Source organism: Rhinopithecus roxellana, chromosome 8 (assembly GCF_007565055.1).
Source record: "Rhinopithecus roxellana isolate Shanxi Qingling chromosome 8, ASM756505v1, whole genome shotgun sequence".
Classification (NCBI taxonomy): Eukaryota; Metazoa; Chordata; class Mammalia; order Primates; family Cercopithecidae; genus Rhinopithecus; species Rhinopithecus roxellana.
The window spans coordinates 27579233-27601908 of record NC_044556.1 but is presented as its reverse complement, the minus strand read 5'-3'; the positions used below and the strand labels follow the sequence as shown (position 1 = coordinate 27601908).

General features: G+C 36.2%; 1 protein-coding gene across 2 annotated transcripts in view; it reads right to left on the bottom strand.

The window, feature by feature from the left end:
* The window catches only part of PLPPR4 (phospholipid phosphatase related 4), a 45495-nt gene extending 23090 nt beyond the window's left edge, over window positions 1-22405 (bottom strand). For both annotated transcript variants that reach the window (XM_010367942.2, XM_010367943.2), the window contains exon 1: window positions 22032-22405. In XM_010367942.2, coding sequence (XP_010366244.1) covers window positions 22032-22253 — 222 coding nt within the window. In that variant the 5' untranslated portion in view covers window positions 22254-22405. The remainder of the gene's footprint in view (window positions 1-22031) is intronic.
* Between the last annotated feature and the right edge of the window lie 271 nt (window positions 22406-22676).

Genomic DNA, 22676 nt, shown 5'->3' with positions numbered 1-22676 from the left:
TGGTCTCCCTAAACTAGGCGCAGTGTACTTTCTAGGTTTTGTGTACCCTTTTTGGCTTCAATTATTTATTCATTCATGTGTGAATGTGCCAGGCACTGTGTAGGTAGATATAATACATTGAACAAGAGATAGACTTGGTCATCAAGGAGCAGTAGCTTAGTGAGAGACCCGCTCTCAGCTAAAGAGAAAATATCGCAAATGCTTAACCTAGTGCCAGACTTTTCAGAGCCTGAAAATGTAGACTTGTGTAACACTCAAAGAATTGCTTAGCTTAAGGCTTTGTTCCTTTAAGGGATATAATATTTATTTAAGCAAACAGGAAATGTTTTTTATAAAGACAATATTAACTACTCATGATTTCTGATTGTTTGGTTTGAAAAAACAATTTTTTAATTTTTATTTGTAGAAGACAGCATTATGCCTTCTAGTCCCAAGAGGTCTTTTTTTGTAATTAAGAAATAATTAGGTTTACTGGCAGAAAAAAAGAAATACATAGTAAGTAATCTTGCATTATCTTTTTGTTTTTCAGACGGATGCTTTGTAGAGAACAAAAAGTATATCAAAAACATTTATTTTTTCTTATTGACTATTATTCGATCACTTCAAATATCTGATCATTCCATCTCACTACTTCCCTCTTCGATAGTGCACGAATAGTAGCTTTCAGTCTTGACCAATACATCAGCACTTCATGGTGTATGCACATTATTTAAATTTCCACTTAAATCCATATAAATATATTTAAGTATTAATTTAACAAGTACTTCATAAAGTGCTTACTATGCGTCAATTTTTCTGTTTTAGAAATTTTAATTAATTTGACACATTTTAAACTCATTTAACCTAAAACTTTCTATTGTGATATAAGATAACTGCTATCAGTATCCTTATTCTGCAGGTGGATAAGCAGTTACCTGTCATAAGTGACAGAGGTGGATTTTGAATACATGAATTCTGGTTCCAAAGTCAACAATATCTGGAATAAATAGCTTATAAAAGTTATTAAGTATTGTTATTGTTATAACTAGTAACAATAATATATTCATTAAACATCACCTTTCTCATGAAGCTTTGCTTGACAATACCTTTTGAGAGTAATTTCTTCAGTCTTATTCCCCTAGTACTTCTTTTTAGGAAATTTTTACCCACTGCTCTTTTTTATCTGCTATAAATTAGGTTTAGTCTTTTGCTTTGCTTCCCAAACTAAAATCACCTTAAGGCAGGGGCCTAATCGCACTGATTTCTGTGTTGCCATTAATATACATTATAGTGACTTCCGAATATATATGCATGTGTCTCTATATGTACATATATTCTACATTAACATATGAATTAAAGTAATTTGTCACTAATATTATGCATTAGTCTTTTCAGCCAGTAACCTTCCTGAAACTGACAATTTTTCCAATTATATCATTTTTCCAATTATATAATTTTCCATATTAATATCTTCTACATTTCTATAGAAGCATGTTTTAAAACCTTCATTTGTTTCCATAATAAGAATCTTTTTTTTCTCCGGGCACGGTGGCTCATGCCTGTAATCCCAGCACTTAGGGAGGTGGGCGGATCATGAGGTCAGGAGTTTGAGACCAGCCTGACCAACGTGGTGAAATCCCATCTCTATTAAAAATAATCTTTTTTTTCTTTTTGATATCTATTTCTCTTATTTTTTCAAAAGCATATTTACTCTGTTCCTTACATCATTTTGTTTGTAATAAAGAGTTATTTGTATAAAATCTTCATTATATTCATTATATTTTAGAAATAAATAATTTTATACATGGTGTTCCCACACTGTAGTTTACTACCCAATGTAATGAATTAAATGACAATGTTTATTTCTAACGTAATTGTCTTCAGAGTTACCTTTTTATCTTTGAAATGCTCAACAAGAGATTTTTTTTTTTTTTGAGTGTAAGGAATTTAACAGATGGTATGTGCCAATTTTGGCATACATATAGAATTGATATGCACATAATAAAATTACACAGACTTGTTTTGATTGCATTTAAAATGAGATTTTGAAAATGAGATTTAAAGAGATTTTTTAAAAGTATGTAGCCAAACACTACAAATTTTATTCTCTAATCATGATATAGCCCCCAAAAAAGTGTGAACCAAGCCTTTTTTTTTTTTTTTTTTTGGCAGGTGCGCCATCTTGGGCCACTGCAATTTCCACCTCCCGGGTTCAAGTGATTCTCCTGCCTCAGCCTCCCGAATAGCTGGGACTACAGGCATGTGCCACCACACCTGACTAATTTTTTGTATTTTTAGTACAGATGCAGTTTCACCGTGTTAGCCAGGATGATCTTGATCTCCTGACCTCGGTTATCCACCTGCCTTGGCCTCCCAAAGTGCTGGGGTTACAGACATGAGCCACCGTGCCCGTCTGAACCAAGCTATTTGTATGCAGCAATAGAGAGGAGGGAAATTACCTGAGGATTAGGAAAACGGTTTATTTTCAAAAAGAAAAGATTGATTCTTATAATTACCATCCACTAAGGAACCTGTGAGTGAAAATAATAGAGCAATTTTTAAGAAGATAAATTATAACTGTTTTAGAGAACAGGGCAAACAAAAGAAAGGTGTTTCAAAATACCACATTTGCTAGACAATATTGATTTTTCTGATGCCAGTTTTAAAAAGACAAATTTAGATTATATATCCATTTTAGTGAAACATTTTATCAAATCTATCATGACACTTTGTCTAGATCAGATAGCTTACTTGTTTTTAGCATGATTATAATAAGGACAAACTACTTTTCATTGGGGAGAGTTCACTTTGCTCTGAGCCTAGGGCAAAACAGGTCCGCTCCATTCTTTGCCTTCTTCATAGCCATCATGAATTCAGAGTCCTATAAGAGCCTTTTGAACTGGTGGAAACCATAGTCACAAAGGGCCAATTAACATATATGGTAATGGTGGCTCATCCATTTAGTCATTCAACAAATATCTTTGGGAGCCTGCTAGCCCCAGGCCTTGTTCTAGGTCCTGGGAATACAGTTATGACAAAACAAAATCTTTGTCCCTATGAATATTTCATTCTAGTTGAGGAAGCCAGGTAAAAAATATATATTATATATATTAAATGTATGTCAGAAATATATATATCAGAAAGAACACATACTATAAAGAAGAGGGCTGTGTAATTAAGTGCCTGAATTCCTATTTTAGATCAAGGAAGACCTATTTGAGTAGGTGTCATTTAAGCAGAGACTTGAATGGGCAAGAAAGAACTAACCGGATAAAAACCAGGTGAAAAGCATAATCAAATGGAGGAAGTGATACAAAATGAAGTCAGAGAGGTTGATTTGGGACCAGACATTGCAGAGTCCTGAAGTCCAAGGAGGAAGTTAGGATTTTATTTAAAGTAGGATCAGAAACATTCCAGAGAGTTCAAGCAGAGGTGTAATAGGATTTGCAAAGATTGAGGATGATCATGGCGGGTCAAAAGTAGGAATAGGGTAAAAATTTAGAAGGCTGTTCAAAACTCAACAAATATGTGTTGAATGCCTAGTAGGCACCCGGCACTTCTCTAAGTGTAAGGAATGTAGCGATAAACCAAACAGAGAGCTCCATGCACTCACAGAGCTTACATTCTAGTGGATGCATGGCAATGGCTGAAATCCAGGAGAGATGAGGCAGGATGTACTAGAGTTTAGTACTGGAGATACAAAGAAACTGGTAGATTGTTGATATGGTTTTGGAGACGAATATAACAAACCTTGTTTATGGCTTGATCAATGAGGAAGATAAAACAATAAAGGTTGATTTCAAAGATGGGGTTTGAGGAATTAGGTCAGTGATGTCATTCCTTGGGATAGGGAGAAGTTTGGATGGAAAGAATAGAAGATTCTGTTTTGAAAGTATTAAAACTGTTACGTCTCTTAGTTATTAAAGTAAAATGTCGACTTGGAGCTAACAGGAGAGACCAAGACTGGAGGCATAAAGCTGCAAATTATTGGTACTAGATGATTTAAGCAGCAAAATCCTCACTTTTGGAGAACAACGCTAGCATAAGACATTTCAAAGTTAAGTTATTTTAGCTTTGATATAAGTAATGTCACAAGAAGGCAAAGAAAATAATTGTGTATATTTGTGCCAATCATATGCAAGATCTATTATAAGAGATAAAGGAAGATTTTAATATTAATAACATATTTTAAAAAATGAGATGCTTGGAACCAACTTGATAAATACCCTGAAATCATATAAAATGTGAAATTTGAAACAGTAATACAATACATTGAAATTCAATTCAAACTGGGAAAAAAATGCTAGCAGATCAAAGCAATTGTATTAAAGCCTGTAGCCATGAAGAAGGTTGCCACAGGTCAACACACACGTGGTGAGGGAATTTTCTACTTCCTACAGTATGATCTTTAGTAGTATTCTGTAATATTTTTTTGCCTTGTAGCTAATACAGATTAATATCTTCTTCAAATATTGATAATAATAATAAAATAATATTAGGCTTTATGATATATAAAACTATCTTCGCTCTAAGTATAGCATATTCAGATTGGCTGCAGAGAACTTCAAATATACAGATTATAAACACACACTAACACTTAAAGTGTCATTAAGGGAAATAATTGGTCAGAATGAGTCTGCAACATTACTTAAGGTCTAGAAGTCTAAACTAGTTTTTATACATAAAACAGATATGGCTTGTATGACATGAATATATACGAATTGAAACAGGGCAGTGTGATTGAGGGAAACTAGTCTGGCCTCAGAACCAGGAGAATCCAGTTTTTCCCCTCATTTATTCTGCCAGCTTCTTCTGGGATTTGGAAAAGTCACTTGACCTTTCTGGGCATCATTTCTTATCAAAGAAATAATTTTTTTTTTTTTTTTACATTGTAATCTAATACTGAAATGCTTCATATACTGTCATGAATGAAGAATCATTTCTCTCATTTCTTTCACACTGTCACTGCCTTATATAAAGCATTAGGGCCTTTAAAAAAATTTCTATTCTCTTCATAATTTGTTTCATCCTCCACAATGCTTCCAAACTAATTTTCCTAGAATTCACACCTCATCGCGCATTTAATGGTGCCCCATTAATAACAAAATAACGTGCAAATTTTTTAGAATGATATTTATGACTTTTTAAAATATGGCCTTGATCTGCCTTTCTTGGTTAATTTTGCTTTCCACCTACTCTCCACTCTCCTAAACCAGAAAGACAGCCCATGTTCCCATTATATTTATATTTCAAAAAGACGTGTTCTAGTCTCTGCTTCACGTTACAGTTCCACATTTATTTCTCATAAAAATTGGACTTATCCTTTCAGGTTGAGGTCATAGAATTTTTTTCTCCCTGAAACCTTCTCCAGGCTCTCCACTCAGAATTGAAGACTCCATCTCACATACTGCATATATAACTTTATCGAAGGATCTGTTAGTCTGCCTCTGATTATAGTTATTTATATATTACCAGCCCTTGCCCCAAGATCAAGTACTCAAAAGTGAAACCTTTGCAATTTACCCAGTGCTTTGAATGTTTTAGGTGTCCAATAAATGTTCACTGAATTTAGTTGAAAGAAATCAAGACATTTTGATTAAAGGAACAAAAAATATAGACAATTTCTGAAAAATACACAGCAGGTGTTGAGGACTTAGGTGCCAGATACTAGTTAAGTTTAAAAGATTGCTATATTCAATCTACACTGTATAAAGTATCTATTAGTATCCCCAAATTACAAATGAGAAAACTGAGGCAGAAATAGTTTACATAGATCGTGCAATAGCCACAAAGCCCCCAAGTGGGAACACCCAGACTCCTACCCAGGTGTCTAAGTTGGGAAATGTGCTCAAAATTCTTTGCAGATGGAACTCAACTGGCTTTCCTCCTCCACACCGCTAAGATAACTGCATGTGGGGCGCCCATATGGGGAGAGGGGGTCCTAGGAGAAAGGTGCAGTTTGAAGAAGGCCATTCTGTTTCTCTTAATTCTTATTACTCTTAAACATGTTCTCTGCTCACTTACTCCTTATCACCCAAACATGAAAATTGCTTTGTTCCAATCTGAGATCTATCTTTTCTAGAGCTCCTCTCAGTTTCAGTAGAATTTATTAGGTATGTACTCAGACCTAAAAAGCAAAGGACATTTACTGAGTTTTCATTTAGACATGTCCTCCTAATTATCTAATTTAATTCTTATAACCTCCTTGGGATTCTTAAGATAAATTTGAGATAAGGACCATGGCCCAGATAAGTAAAATAGAACGCCTGGCTTCAAAGGCCAGTAATAGAAACCTGGTCTGTTAAATTCCTGGAAGCATGCACCGCCGTGTATCCTGCTGCCATTCTGCCACATGTCACCATCTGGCACTAGTCTAGTGCTTTTCAGGAAAGGATAGCCCCAGGCTTCAATGAGATTGCCAGTTTAAAGGACACAGGAGAGAGATGGCCATGTGTCAAGGGGTTTCAACGGCAACAACAGCAAAGGGCTGGCAAGCACTTTCCAATCACACTCTCACTGATGTGCTGTCCTCAGGTCCTGAAGGTTCTTCCCTGTGCAGTTTCTTTGAAGTCATTTGTATTATTTTGGTTTTGGGAATATCTTAAGAGCATTTAATTATATTTCGGATATGGTCTGCTTTTATTTTCACTTTTGTCTTCTCTAGTAAATGATTTCTAATATAAAGTATCAGAAATTAGGCAAACGTAAGGTTCCAGATGTTTTCCTGCTTTTAGTGCTTCCTTTGGAGCACTTTCTCTGACCATACAGAGATATCCTGATGAATGCCTGGATCATAGCAATTGTCATATGGGATGGAAGTTATTCCTTTACATTCTCTCCTATTCGGCGACAAGATCCTTGAAAGCAAAGAAATTGTCTTATCCATCTCTTTATCCCTGACATACTAGGTGTCCTCAATATACAATAAACTAATATATAAAATAATATGCAATAAACTAATACATACATGGATAATTTGAAGAGAAATGCCAAATGTTGAGACGTTCTTGCAGTATTGTTAAGAAAATATCTCCCATTTAAAAAGATCTTCGTTTAGTCTACCACAAGAAAATGCTTTCTATTTTAAATTTCTAGAATTCTAATGATTTCATTAGCATTAAAAAAATAAAGAAACTTACATTGGATCCTCCATAGCAATGATAATTAATAGAGAAGATAATTAATAATACTTCACCTAATAGATGTTTTAGGTTGAATGGGAAAAAATCTGTTCTATGTTTTATACCTGAATATGAAAGTACATCTTTACAGCTCTAAAAGGACCAATACAATCACTCAATGATCTAACAGTAAAGTCAAAAATAATGATAAATGGTTGTTTTATTACCTGAATATTGATCTAGCACTAGGCTTGGGGTAGTAGGTTTTGTAATCACTAGTCTTAACCTCAGGTAGTGAAAATTTGTTCTTCTTACATAATTAGACACTGAAGTATGTGCATTGTCTTGGAAAGCATTTTATTCTTTAAACCAAATTAGAGACTAAGACCTGAGGCTGAGGATCTGTATTTCAATTGTTAAAAGTAATTGCTTTTAAATCCTTTCTTCCAGCTGTAATTTCTCTTCCCTTACAACATACAGCTGATATTTTAAAATTTGGGTAGTAATTGTAATTTAATGCTACTAATATTTGACAGGTACCATTTAAAGTACTTTATATGTTTAAATTCATGCAATCTTCACAACAGCTTTTTGATGAAGGTACTATTATTACTGCCATCTTACAGATGAGGAAACTGAGATTACATGAGATTACATGATTTGTACAAGGTTATACAGTAAGATTCCATGATTTGTATAAGGTTATACAGCTTGTTAGCTAGATTACAAACTCAAGAAATCTGGCTTCCCAATTCATGTTTGTGATTATTGTACATACTACCTCTTCCTAGAAGCTTATACTATGGACCAATGGGTTTCCAAAGACATTGAGAAATAACAAAATAAAAAAAATAGAATATTTCTCTTTATAGATTGTTAATGCTACCCTACAATTTCTATAATGTGTGATATTGTATATATTCTTGATGTCCTCTAACAAAAGTAAGACCTTAATATACTTAGATTAAAGAGTGTTTTCCCTATTAGTGGGATTGTTATATTCATACGGAGAAAGCATATAGATGTTCACATAATCTGGCAAAGGAAAGACCTAGTGCAAACAAAACAAGCGTTAAGGGGAAAAAGTCTATTGCAATAATGTCTGGCAAAAGTGACATAACTAAAACTTCTATATGAGGGATCTTCAAAAGTCATGGAACATGTATATTATGAAAAAAACTGTGAATGGATTTCAATCTTTTGCACCAAAATAAGCTCATACTCACTCATAACATGTCTGAAAAAGATCCAGTTTGAAACGCCAAGAAGGATAACATATCAGTTTGAAAAGAACCCCTATCAGAGCAACGTGAATTTTGCTAAAATTGAAGCAAGAACATCCATCAAATTTATGATGAAACTTTGGGAGAAGAATGGCAAAATCGTTGATACTTTACAGAACGTTTATAAAGACAAGAAATCAGCAGTTTACAAATGGATGATTCATTTTAAGAAGGGAAAAGATGATGTTGAAGATGAAGCCCACAACATCAGACCATCCACATCAATTTGCAAGGAAAACATTTGTTTTGTTCATACCCTCATTGAAGAGGACTGACTACTAACAACACAAACAATAGCCAACAACATAGACCTCTCCTTTGGTTCCGCTTACACAATTCTGACTGAAACATTGAAGTTTTGCAAACTTTCCATTCAATGGGTGCCAAAGTGACTGTGGCCAGATTGACTGCAGACAAGAGTAGAGCTTTCAATGGAATTTTTTAAACAAGTAGGCCATCAAAGTCCTGAAGCATTTCTTCGAAGAACTGTAAGAAGTGATGAAACATGGTTTTATCAGTATGATCCGAAAACAAAGCACAATCAAAACAATGGCTACCAAGATGGGAAAGTGGTCCTGGTAAAGCAAAGGTGGACTGGTTAAGAGCAAAGGTCATGACAACATCATTTTGGGATGCTCAAAGCATTTTGCTTGTTCACTTTCTGGAGGGCCAAAGAACAGTAATGCCTGCTTATTATTAGAGTGTTTTGAGAAAGCTAGCCAAAGCGTTAGCAGAAAAATGCCCAGGAAAGCTTTGCTAGAGAATCCTTCTCCACCATAACAATGCTCATCTCTCTCACCCAAACAAGGGCAATTTTGTGAGAGTGTCAATGAGAAATCATTAGACATACATTTCACTAATTTGGCTCATTCTGACTTATTTTTGTTTTCTAATCTTAAGAAATCTTTCAAAGGCACCCATTTTTCTTCAGTTGATAATGTAAAAAATTTTGCAATGACATGGTTAAATTCCCAGGAGCATCAGTTCTTTAGGAATGGACTAAACAGCTTTTATCATTGCTTACAAAATTTTTCTTGAACTTGATAGAGCTTATGTTGAGAAATAAAGTTTATGTTTTTTATGTTTATCTTTTAATCCAATTTTTTCCATGAACTTTTAGAAGTCCCCTTATATTTGAGTTATAGCATAAGAAAAGCAAATTTTTGATTTTGAGATCTAAATTGACATATAATCTTAACATTATACACACAGAAATGACTGAATTAAAGACCAACAATATTTCTAAATTAATTATGGTTTCACAATGTTTATTAAAATAAGGTATCAATTTTATCATTAAACCATTTTACTTAAACATTATGAAAGTTCATATTTTCTATCATATTTATTCAATTTATTTAACAAATATTTTTAGTATTTGCCTTGTGCCTGATACATTTTATTTGACCTATTAATTATCCAGAAAAGGAATTTCTCATCTAATTTCAGAGATTAGAACACTATAGCATATCACAAGTTTCTCTTCCCTCTGAGCTTGTCTCCCACATACACATCTTTATACACACTTAGATGCACATTATGAGCCCTTCCTCAAAGTTAAAACTTTCCAATGCTGCTGAAGGCCTTAGTTATTTAAGTTTCACTTTTGAAAAGTCTTGGTGCATGTAAAAGAGATGTTAAAGTTGAGCTGTTAATGTGGGACATTAATAATTTCTATTTTATTTTCTAACATATTAATGCTGTGATTACATTAATTAAAGTAGGTGGGATTGTATTGTGTGTTTTACTGGAAAATGCATCAAAAAGACAGATGAACAATATATACAAATAAAATGCTATGTAACTGCCAAAGAAAGCCACTTTATTACTAAATACTTAAATGAAAAAATATAACTGCTTTAGGATTGCTTGACCAACACAATCACCTGGGAAGGTAAGTGGTTTGAACCAACAGTAAATAGAGAGAGTGTGAGAGAGAGCTAAATTGCCCTGCCTCACTGCCCAAGCTCAGTCTCCACGCTAAAGAGCTTCTGCCTAGACTGTAAATTGCTGTCCTCTCTGTGATTTTTTTTTAATATGGCCTGGAAAGAATGTGGAACTGAGGACAGATGACTAAGGACATTGTGATTCTTAGGGTCATCTCATATGAGATACCTTATACCCCGCTCCCTCTCCCTACTGTGCTGCATTGACCTCTGGAATCTTGGGAAGGTGAAGGGTAGTGGTGGAGGAAGAAACAGAGCCTGTTGAGTTTGGTTGGCTGGGGGATTTGGAATGAGGAATGAGCAGTTCTTAAAGTTTTTTGTAGTCCCATAGAGTAGGCATTTTCTAGGATGTGCTACACTTGGCCATTCTTAGTCATGTTGGAACATACATTTGAGCAGTGAAGTCTTAGCAATCTCTTCCTCTATTTCTGAACAGGACTGAAAGGACCACTAGCCTTCAAGGTCAGCCAAAGAATAATGTGGCTGTGGCCAAGGCCAAGGCCAAAGCTGACGTTCAGTCCAGGCTCTGCCTCCCTATATTCATTAATTAAGCTGCTAGATTTATTGACCAACACCACAACTAATGCATCACAGATCTATTGAGAGAGTATCTGCTCTCTGCTATTTGCATTGTTCTATAGGCTGGAGTTTAAAAATAAATAATAAAAGGAATTTTTCCTTAATTAGGTCCTGGGCCAACCATCTAAAAATTACTAGAACCAATATTATCTATGGAATAGCCACTAGTCTGAGACTTAAATATTGAAAAACATAACACCATCAAATAATTTTCCTTCATGTATATCAAATTCAACTGGAAGCTAGAAACCAAATGAGGTCTTAATGCAGAAGAGTTTTCAAAAGTTCATCTCTCTATAGTACATTGTTTATAACAGATTGCTGACTATCCTTTTTATGAGTTTTTGCCATGAAGAAGACATTATTTATGTCCAGATCTTCACAGTTGGATGTTCTCCATGTTTTAGTCAGTCAAATCTCAGTTGCTACAATACAAGCATTTTCAGATCATCACCCAAGGGATAAGTAACCTGTTAATTCTTCAGGGTATATGCAACTGCCTTAAAAAAAGGATTTCAATGAATCATACAATAGCCTAAATGAGATGACTCTTTCCCAAAGACTAAATCTAATTTATTCATCATTTTTTAGAAAGCATAATATTCTTTATTTCACAGATGGTTCAGTTGAGGCATGGGAGGATATTTAATTTGCATTGAACAGACACTGCTGCTGATGAGTTTATATGTGACACTTTAGAACTCTGGAAAGCTGAGAACGGCAGTGGCTTACAGATTATGGGCCTCCCAACAACACTGGAATAGAGACTTTCAGTAGAGTGTTACCTGGGCACTGTGTGTAGAAGATGCTCAGTAAATGAGAATTCCCCTCCACTGACTAGGTCAAGGTAAGGGTACTGAAAAACAGTGGTCTCTATTTTGTAAGTGTGTGCATATGTCGCTCTATCTTTAAAAATGAGCAGGAATTCCAGTAAATATTTGTTGTTATTGTATTTAAACATTATAATAAACTGCTCTACCATTGTATGCACACTGTATAAAACACACATAAATGTGTGACACCAATAGAAAACAATCAGGAGAACCAGCCCCTTCCCAGGTAATCTGGTAGCATCTAAAGCCACCACAAAGTTTACTTCAGACAAGATGGGAGAGGGGGTGTTGGTAAATGGGAAAGAGAAAATTCATTTACTAGGCCTGACTTTGCTTTAGAATTCTTGGCCATATTTTATAATTTGTATATGATTAAGGGGTCATAATTACTCTATTCTGACCACAATAGTTCAATCATTTTCAAATGAGGAAAATGAGGTTTAGAGAAATTAAGTTAATTGCCAAAGATTACAAAGCTAATTGGCAGATCAAGTAAAAAAAAAAGCTATATTCTTTTACAAAAGTAAAGAAATATATATATATCTATATTTAATAGTTTGTTTTACCATAGGCACAGAACATTGTCTGTGGTGTATGTGCCTTATCTAACTGAAACAACTTTCTATGAAAACTAAAATTGCAAGTTCTTTGCTTCAGTGATGCCTTTGAAATCTCAAATCTCAAACAATCCATAGGTAGGTCCTAGATCATAAAATGAACATAAGGATAATTAAGAGATGAGGACCCATATAGACCTTGGATATTGATTTAATCTTCAACTATTCAATAATCCATAAGGCTGAGCAATGTCTCTGATAGGGAATTTATGATCACTTTGCAAATAAAAATGTCTCCACCAGCTGATAAAAGACAGTTAAAGAAAAATTTATGTTCATATGATTAGTCTTGTTTTATTACATCCAGTTAAAATTTATGGAAATTCTACTATAGACTAGAAAGTATGCCAGTGATGATTCCATATTGTTTCTGTTACTTTTACCAAAAGTCATATCATAAGCAATTAATAAATATTTACTCAGTACATAAATAAATTGTTGTAAGAGTACAAAACAGGTTATACCCTGGAATTTCATTTTAGCATTCCTTATTGAAGAACATTTGATATAAGAGCAGTCTCTTTTGGACTCTATCCATGAGGACTCAATTTCTGAAGCATGCCTAGGATTTCATTAAATGGCAGTTTACCTCTAAGCAAACCCATAGCACAGACTTTTGGTAAGAGCATTAAGTTGTTAACAATATAGTCATATCTACTTCCATTGCTCTCACTCCCAAACATCATCCTTCTGTTAAATGTACTGATTGCATGTTTACCTTTTCCACAAATACATTGATTTTAATTACTTGTCTTTCCCCTTTTCTTTAATTTATTCCTAAGTGATCTAAATACCAGTTTTACGCAGGCAGAAACCATCTTGTTACAGCAAATAAGAAAGCAATTATCCTCCTCTATATTGCTTGACAAACAACCAGATAGTAATGGTTGGTTTAGTCCAGATAGTGCAATTGGTTCAGTCTAATTATTGATAAGAAAAACACCTCAACGTTACTTATGCCAAAATTAGCATTTCTATCCTTGGCATCCATATTTCAAAATCCACTTGACTGTGAAAAGATTACTCCATTTGATAGTTATCTGTAAATAAATTTATCAGCTAATTCATACCATAAAAGGCTACCATGATGCTCACAATTAGACATTTCACAGTTTAAATATCACCTTTTTTTTCCTTTTGACCAAAATGGAAAATAGCACCACTTGAGTTTTAGACAAGTTTTTGAACTTCTCTGAGTCTTCGTTACTTAATTTTTAAAATAGAGTTTATATTTATTTCTCAGTTGCATTTAAAGGATCAGATGAGATAATGTATGAAAAATTTACATTGAAGTATAAGGGAAAATTCAAAGCTGTTCTATAGCTGATGACATAAATTATATTCTTACTCCTTCCTTTGTTTATGCTTTCCTTTACTATCTGTTAGAGACCTCATGTCAAGGGAGTTAATTGTGAAATTACAGGTGGGCACGTAGGCAATGAGAAAAATCCTTTCTGATTTTCTAATCTTTAGCTATTACCATGCTTTTCAAAGAGCCTAACAACTTGGAACAGCGGAAGATCCATTCATAATTGCTTGTTTAATGTAAGGTGGTCATGAAATGTGTTTGGAAGTTAGCACAAACAGCTAGCCCAATTTGTTCACATGTAGAATTAGAATGACCTGTATTTTAAATGTTATAATCCAGAGGGAAACTTTCTAATATAAGGAATTCTAGAAATAGTAATAATTAGGAAAGAGCACTAGAACAGGAGTCAGGAGACCTAGGTTCTATTCCTGATCTGATGTTAACCAGTGTGTCCTTAGGTAACTCGGGCATATTTGGCATGTCCAAAGGTTAACTCAGTTAACCTTTTCAAAGCAAAATTTTCTTACGTGATTGAAGAAACAGTGAGGCCATATGTCATTGGATTATATAATTTTATTAGACTTATCTCTGTAATAAGACTTTTAAACTCTATAAGACATTTCCTCACCTTTTAAATACAAAGGTTGCTTGAGAAATAGCCTATGCTGTATACATATGCTGAGAGAAAATGTGTTTGCTATGAGTAACATTTGTAATACATTTCCAACATAAACAGCAATAATTGTGTCTCAAATAATCCTTAACAACCAGCTTGGACAACCAAAATGTTTAAAGGGGTCTCCATGGTTTGCTCATAGATTGGATCTCAATCACTCACACACACACGCACACACACACACACACACACACTTCACTCCTACCTTCAGTTTTCTAATGCTTTTTCTTCTAATCCTGCTTGGCTTGACCTCTCTCTGTTTCTATTATCCTTTTGAATTTTTTTCTTTCTATCATTTTAATCGACCTACATATTCTACTCTCCTAAACTCTATTTAATTTCCAAGTCTTCTGTCCTACCCCCACCCATTGATCCTCATTAATCTTCATCAGAGACTCACGGGTGCCATTTGTGCTTGCCCAAAGGGAGCTTCTTTTTAGAGGACACTGTGCCTTTCAGACATGTCAAAAATTAAACCAGTTACTATTAAGTAGGAAAAAGCACTAACACAGCCAAGTTTTGTAGCTGAATGTAGAGAAAAACTCTGATCCACGACTCTGACAGAGGCACAACCAGACATGTTTCAAAGACATGCATCCAGATACCATGAAGCTAGCCAAGTCACAGCAGAGGCAGGGCTCTCCATTGCACTTCTTCACTAGGTTTAGCATTGTTGTTGGAAGTATGTGTGAGACAGTATGGTGTAGTCATAATGCAAGAGCAAGATGGACAAGCTCTGAAATCCTGACTCCCTCATTTCATTGCTATGCGACCCTGGTAAAAACAGTAGCTCTCTGAGCTACAATTTCTGGTTCAAAAAATAAAGATAGCAATGCCTTTTCAATAGGATAGTTCTCCAGACTAAAAATAATGTATCTAGAGAGTCTATCATATAAAGAAGACTTGAAATGGACTATTCTTTTTTATTACTATGATTATTATCATTATTATTAAAATCTCTTTGAAATTGGCAGAAGCCAAGTATTTTTTCTTTCCTGATAAAGTAGAACAAATCACATTTTGAGTAACTTGGCCAGTAAGATAGTCGTGGTGTTTAGAAATAGAAAATAATTCCCTAATAGCAAGTGCTATGTTCAATACTTAGATATGTAGAAATGTCCTCATTTAACTCTATCTCTAAAACTTAGGGCTCTAGTCTCTATTTATTTTATTTTGCATCAGAGTTTATGCATTGTGACTTTGAAAGAGAAGAGGCTTGCCAACTCATCTCATTTGGCAGGGTTTGAAGTACTTCTTTGAGCAGACTCTACTTCTATACAATCTAAAGAAAAGAAAAAAAATTTACAGCTACTATTTTGGTATATGCAATGCAGAAAAGTGATTTTATATTTCCTACTGATGCTGAAGTTTATGTAAAAGGGAATAAGCTAGCAATATTTCTTACCAAGAAAATCAAGTGAGTTATATAATTTTAACATAGATCATGAGATAGAACAGAAATCTTGTGAATTAATGTTTGCTACAATTAAAAACCTGTGGACAATTTCCAATGGGAAGAAAATAAAAATCGTATTAAGATTTTGTCAAGACACCACAATTTCAAAATGTGTTTCAAAATGTGTGTCTTTGCTCAAAGGCTTGTTGAACTTCCTCAGGTAGGATGGCAACAGAGTAGCAGCAATGGCTTCTACTCCCGAACAAACTGTTTAGTTACTGACCTTATAGTAATTAAGCTCCATTAACAAAATCTTGCAACATATCTACTGCTAAGTACACATTCAAAGTAATGAAAACTTTCTGAGTAGGCCCGGTGTGGTGGCTCACGCCTGTGATCCCAGCACTTTGGGAGGCTGAGGCAGGAGGATTGCTGGAGACCAGGAGTTCGAGACCAGCTTGGGCAACATGATGAAATCCTGTCTCTACCAAAAATGATAAATACTGGCTGGGTGTGGTGGTGAATGCCTGTAGTCCCAGGTACTCAGGAGGCTGAAGTGGGAAAATCATTTGAACCCAGGAGGCAGAGGTTGCAGTGAGCTGAGATCATGCCACTGCACTCCAGCCTGGGTGACAGAGGAAGACCCTGCCACAAAAAGAAAAAAACAAAAGGAATGAAAACTTTCTGAGTAATCTAAATTTTTTGAGATTAAAATATTCTGAATTGAAATGCTTCAGATACTGTAATATTATACTGAGTGGAGAGAGAGATGATATTCTTACTCCATGTGTATTTGTACATACCTATGCACAGAAATGTGTGCATACATATATGTCTTTGTGTGTTTTCTCATATGAATAACAGGCAATTTCAAACTCTTTTCTGTATCGGTAGCCCTGTCAAAATATATTTGCATGTAGGTGAAGCATAACTCTTCTGCCTTCATAAAGTTAGCATCAGGTTTGCTATACAAATGTTATGTCATATAGCAGAATGTTTAAAGAAAAAGAATCTATTTCCCATTTATTTCATGTTAAGAATTTATATCTTTTTAGGTTTAAAAAGGTAATTTGTCATTTGTTTACATTACATAATGAATTGATCTTTGAGCAGGATGACTAATGAGAACAAAATTGTGAGCCTGAGCCCCAGATGGACCACTGTAATCCTTTGCATAAAGGAAATGCACTAGTCCCAGACAACCAGCCTTATCGCATACAATATTGGGCTATGCCCAAAGGATTATAAATCATTCTACTATAAAGACACATGCACACATATGTTTATTGTGGCACTTTTCACAATAGCAAAGACTTGGAACCAATCCAAATGCCCATCAGTGATATTCTGGATAAAGAAAATGTGGCATACATTCACCATGGAATACTATGCAGCCATAAAAATGGATGAGTTCATGTCCCTTGCAGGGACATGGATGAAGCTGGAAACCATCATTCTCAGCAAACTAACACAAGAACAGAAAACCAAACACCACATGTTCTCAATTATAAGTGGGAGTTGAACAGTGAGAACACATGGACACAGGGAAGGGATCATCACACACCAGGGCCTGTGGGAGTTGGGGGGCTAGGGGAGGGGTAGCATTAGGAGAAATACCTACTATAGGTGACAGGCTGTTGGGTGCAGCAAACCACCATGGCACGTGTATACCTATGTGACAAAACTGAACGTTCTGCACATGTACCCCAGGACTTAAAGTATAATAATAAAAAAAAAGTTTGAAAATTCTTTTGCTAACTCTAAGTATACTGCTGGCTGCAATTGCTACTGTAAGTGATACAGCCATCACTTGCAGGGTACTTGGGAACTTTAAGGGCATAATAAACCTTTTCTTTAGTGGAACATTCCTTTTTAACCTGCTTTTCTCTTTATCCTAATAAGGTGTGGCTATGCTTATCTGAGAGTTCTTTTCACAACTTGACCTTTGTTTTCCCAGGCTGTACAGTGTAAAAACTGAGTTATGAAACTTGCTCATAAAATGATGTGCAAAACTAAAAATCACCATGTTTTTCAAATCGCCATCCAATATTACTGTCAACCATAAGCCATTTCATTAGCAAACAGCAGCATAAACCAAAAATGTAAGAAAAAAGAATTCTATCCCTTAAACCAATGTGTGCTTTAACATCAGGTATGGCGGTGAACAAAGACAAGATTACTTGCTTTTAGTGGCTGAACATGAACACCTCAGCCTAATGCCCAGAGGGGTATAATTAGAGATACCTTGACACTCTGCAAATGGGCTGCCAACATCTTTACTCCTTCCTTGCATCTATCCAGAGTTCTTGTTGAGGGGCACTAGCCACTAACTGATAAGCCAATGTTGGGATTATGCACTGTCCACCAGCTCTTTGTGCTTGAAGGCTCCCAGTGGAGGAGGAATTGAGCTGAGGAAACCGATTTGTTGTCAGAGAAAACTGTATCACCTTTGTCAGTGTGCCTTTGCCTTACTACATCTTCCTTTTTTACCGGTGAGAAACCATAGAAAGTAACTTTGCCTATATGGATGTTCTTTCAACACGTTGAGAGAGATTGTTATTGCAGTGGTGAAGAGCATGAGCTTTGAGTTAATACCCAACCCTGCCTCTAACTTTGCTTTATAAAAATGGGCAAGTTGTTTAACTTTTATGAGTTTCAGTTTCTCTTCAAAACACAGATAATAATGGCCTCTTTCTTAAAGAGAAACTTTGAAGATTGAATGACATGGTCATGTAAAGCATTTAGCTTTATTGTTAGTACATATTAAGTACTTTATAAATGGTTGTCATTATTATTGTACAAACTTTAAATAGTACTTCACTCTCTCCATTTGTATCAATTAATACAGATCCATTTCAAGAAGGCTGTGGAGCCCAAACTATTTCTAGAAACTGGGGAGAAGATGACTTCTTCTCAACAATGGGAACTCTCAAGCTAGACCTTGTCAGGACTTGATCCTTTAAGTCCAAACTATAAGTAAAATAATTTATTTCAGGTCAAGAACAGTTATAAGAAAGGAAAAGAACTAACATATCTTGATTGCCTACCATATCTCAGCCATGATCCTTTAACCACATGATATATTCGATATTCTAAGACATAGGTATAATAATTTCTATTATGTATGAATACAGGTATATTTATATTTATATTATGTAATTTCTATTATATGTGAAGAAACTAAGGATGAGAGAAGTAACTTGGCCAGAATTATTCATATAGTATCTGGCAAAGGTGGTGTTTGAACCAAGTCAACCTGTGTGCAAGGCCCAAGTTTTTCCTAGAGCATGCTGCCATTTTCCTGACATAACTCAGTCCATCTTGATTTCAGCCCCTTCTGGCTCAAGTGAAAGTTTCCCTTCCCTCATTTTCCCAATTAAAGTTTCTTCACATCTCATGCCTACCATGAATTAGTGATGTCAAACTCCTAAACTCCTTGAAAAAAGGCGGGAACTGAACAATGACATCACTTGGACTCGGGAAGGGGAACATCACACATCGGGGCCTATCATGGGGAGGGGGGAGGGGGGAGGGATTGCATTGGGAGTTATACCTGATATAAATGACGAATTGATGGGTGCTGACGAGTTGATGGGTGCAGCACACCAACATGGCATAAGTATACATATGTAACAAACCTGCACGTTATGCACATGTACCCTAGAACTTAAAGTATAATTAAAAAATAAATAAATAAATAAATAAAATAAAAAATAAAAAGAAAAAAAAAAAAAGAAAAAAGGCGAAGTGTAAGTTGCTCATGGTGTCACTGACTTGAGAACCAGGAACTGTTTTCTCCTGAGATCTGTTTTGTTAGACTCTTCTTGTTACTTAAATTATGGTTTGAGTAACAGAGAAGGCTAAAAATATGTGCTTTAGACTGATATGTGATGGAAAGAGATTCACTCATGTTTCACTTTTCCATCTTAATTTCTAAGGTCTTGGGAAACTGTGCTGGAAAGCAAAGTGTCATTACTCTAGAGCATTTTACTAACATGCAAATTCAAGCTATGTTTATTCATCCTACAAAGGAGATGTAAATTTAGTGCATTGTCACCACCTTCAAAATGAATCATTTCAAAGGAGCGTGGTAGTGCATCTGGTCAAACCCTTAAATAATTGTTATACTAATGCAGTCTCCCATTTTCTGGAGGCTTTTTAGTGGTTCATCATACATTTAATTTTTAGGAAGATAATTTGCAATCCAATTGTGTGAATCTGTTTTTGAAGTCTGTTAACCCCAAGACACAGTGTCATCAATGCTCATTTAAACTCCATGAATTGTCTTCAAGTAATTGTTCTATAGCTTGCCCTGCTAAGGAATTCATAGAGGATATCTGAATGGGCCAAAGTAAAAGTAATGAATCTGGGCTATTTCCACTCATGGAAAAGAAGTAACAATTGTCAGATGTCTGTTCCTAAACGCACAATTCAAATGCATTATGAGGCACTTGTACTTTTAAAATTCTTGCTTAAGGGACATGTACTCCGGTTAAAGATGCCTCAAAAGTGCACATGGACATTCTGTAAAGGCACATCCTTAATTGTCTGGTTTGCATCCTCTTTCATGAGGGCATTTTCCTTGAAGCCATATAGCTGCAACCCCCATGTAGTCAGCTTCTTGCTGACCTCAGGTGTGTTCCTTCCTGGAGATGGAACTCAGACAAACTGATTTCTCCTAGACAAATGTCATTGATTCAGACACAAATTAAATCACTATAATACAAAACTACATGGATTAGCAATGCGACAAGTGGTCTGATGGACTGAACTTGAAGGCAGGTATCTCATCTTTCTATTCCTTCACCCTTTTCATTATAGAATCTTCTGCTACCTACATTTTTCTTGAGAAAGCTCTTCATTATCTTTCAAAAAAAATTACCTAAATCGTGGTCTCAAAATTCTCTTGTGAAAAGAGAAAGGATAATAAATGAATTCATTATTTTAAATACATAGGTCCTTTTTTTTTTTTTTTTTTTTTTTTTTTTGCTTCTTTTCTATGGGTCATGAATGAAGGGTCACCCATCATTTCTCTGAAACTTATGCAAGTCACATACATCTTTCTTAAAACTGAAATTATTTAAAAAATTTATGACACCTCTACAAAACTTCCAAATATATTGTTACCTATAAGAACAGACTGACAATGTCTCTTCTCCCAAGTTTCAAGGCAGTGACTATTCCTCATCATAGATAAGCCTTGCAATCATTGAATACAGAATCTACTGTTTGTACTTGCAAGGGCTAAACCTCCATATTTGGCTGAAAAGATGGCCAGAGAAGGTTATTTATGATTCAGCAACAGTCTTATAATTCTCTATGCAACCCAGACTCTAACTACACAGAATATAGTTTTATGCCTAAAACCATCTGATTTCCCTAAACATATGCAATACACCCCTTTTGTATCTGTAATTTAGTAAACGTCTTGCTTAAAAATGTCTTCCTAATGCAATGGAGCACAGTACATAGAACCACTGTATCTGCCAATCTTCATAACTCCTATGAATTGTTTCTCCCTCAAATACTGCATTTTGGCAAGTTAGAGGGTCATGATGGATACATCTGCATTTAATTGCTTATCTATAATACTGCTCAGCACAGTAAATACACAGATACAAATCATGTAAAATCAGATGATGTCATAGATTTAAAATATTATATATAGTTATGTATACACACATATATAAGATGTATTTTTTTACTGTGGAAAGAGGCCAGTACATCGATGATTGATGTTTAGAGATGCAGATCCAATTTCAGAAGCGTATGTGAGCACCATAATAATATAATAGGAGAAGGATTTGTGGGTGGGGGGGGCAGGGGTAATAAAAGCAATCAACAATATTTGTACTATGTAAACACCTTCAACCCTCATATGCCCTAGGCATAGCTGTGTGCACACAGAGTTCTCGACACGTACTCGGCAGGTTGAAGACACAAATCCCGAAATATGGGCATCATGGCCCCTCTGGGGCACTAGCGGACGTTGTGCACACAGGCACTACAGAGGGCCAAGGAACTAAAACCGCACTCACTCACACAGGTATCCCTTCCCCATAGGCCACCCAGCAGCGACACCTCTAATGGTAATCACCGCGGGCTGACAGGTATTCACAGGCACATTCGGGGAGCTGCTGTGAAATCGAGGGGAAGAGGGGAGGGTCGGGCGTTTGGGGACAGCGGCGCGCGCCCTGGCACGATCTCTGCGCTCCAACGCTGTTCAGGACCTGAATTCGCTCAGGAGATGCCCAGAGGATCTGCATTATGCCAAGGCGCTGGGCCAACTCACCTCCACGAAATAAAAGCAGGGCAGGAGGGTGACGCTGTCCTTGATCACTTTGCCCTTTGGCCTCTCCTTCGCCGACATCCCTGCCGCCTGCCCGGGTCTGCGTCCTCCCCCGGGCGAGGTGTGCACAGCGCAGCTGAGGCGAGCTGCCTCCTCCAGCCCCAAGCGTCCGGCGCCGCTGATGTCACATTCCCCGCGGCCACCGCTGGAGCCAGCGCGCTGCATGCAGCGCCCCCGCCTTCTCCCCGCCCCTTTTTGCAGCAACCCAGCGATTCTCTGAGCGTGCCAGTCCTCTTCCTCCCCTAGTCTGGCTCCTGCTCCCCGTTTTTCTGGCGAGAGACGATGTCCAGCTCCCTCCTCCAAGCTGTTGCTGCAATGGCTTCCCCTCCCTGTCACCCTCCCTCAGCTCTCTACAGCCCTTGGGAGGCTCCAAGGCTGCCGGAGCTTGACGTCAAGAATCCGAAAAGGGGGACGCACTCCTGGTTTCTGCAGTAGGGAGGTAGAGGAGCCTAGCCACCTAGTCCTCTTCTGGGAAGTCTCCCAGGTCACTCTAGGAATGCTAGTCAAGAATGCTAAGGATCAGAAGCCCTGCCCCAGCGCATTGACCCATAGCAAGAAAACCAACCCCTATCTGCAAGAAATGAGATC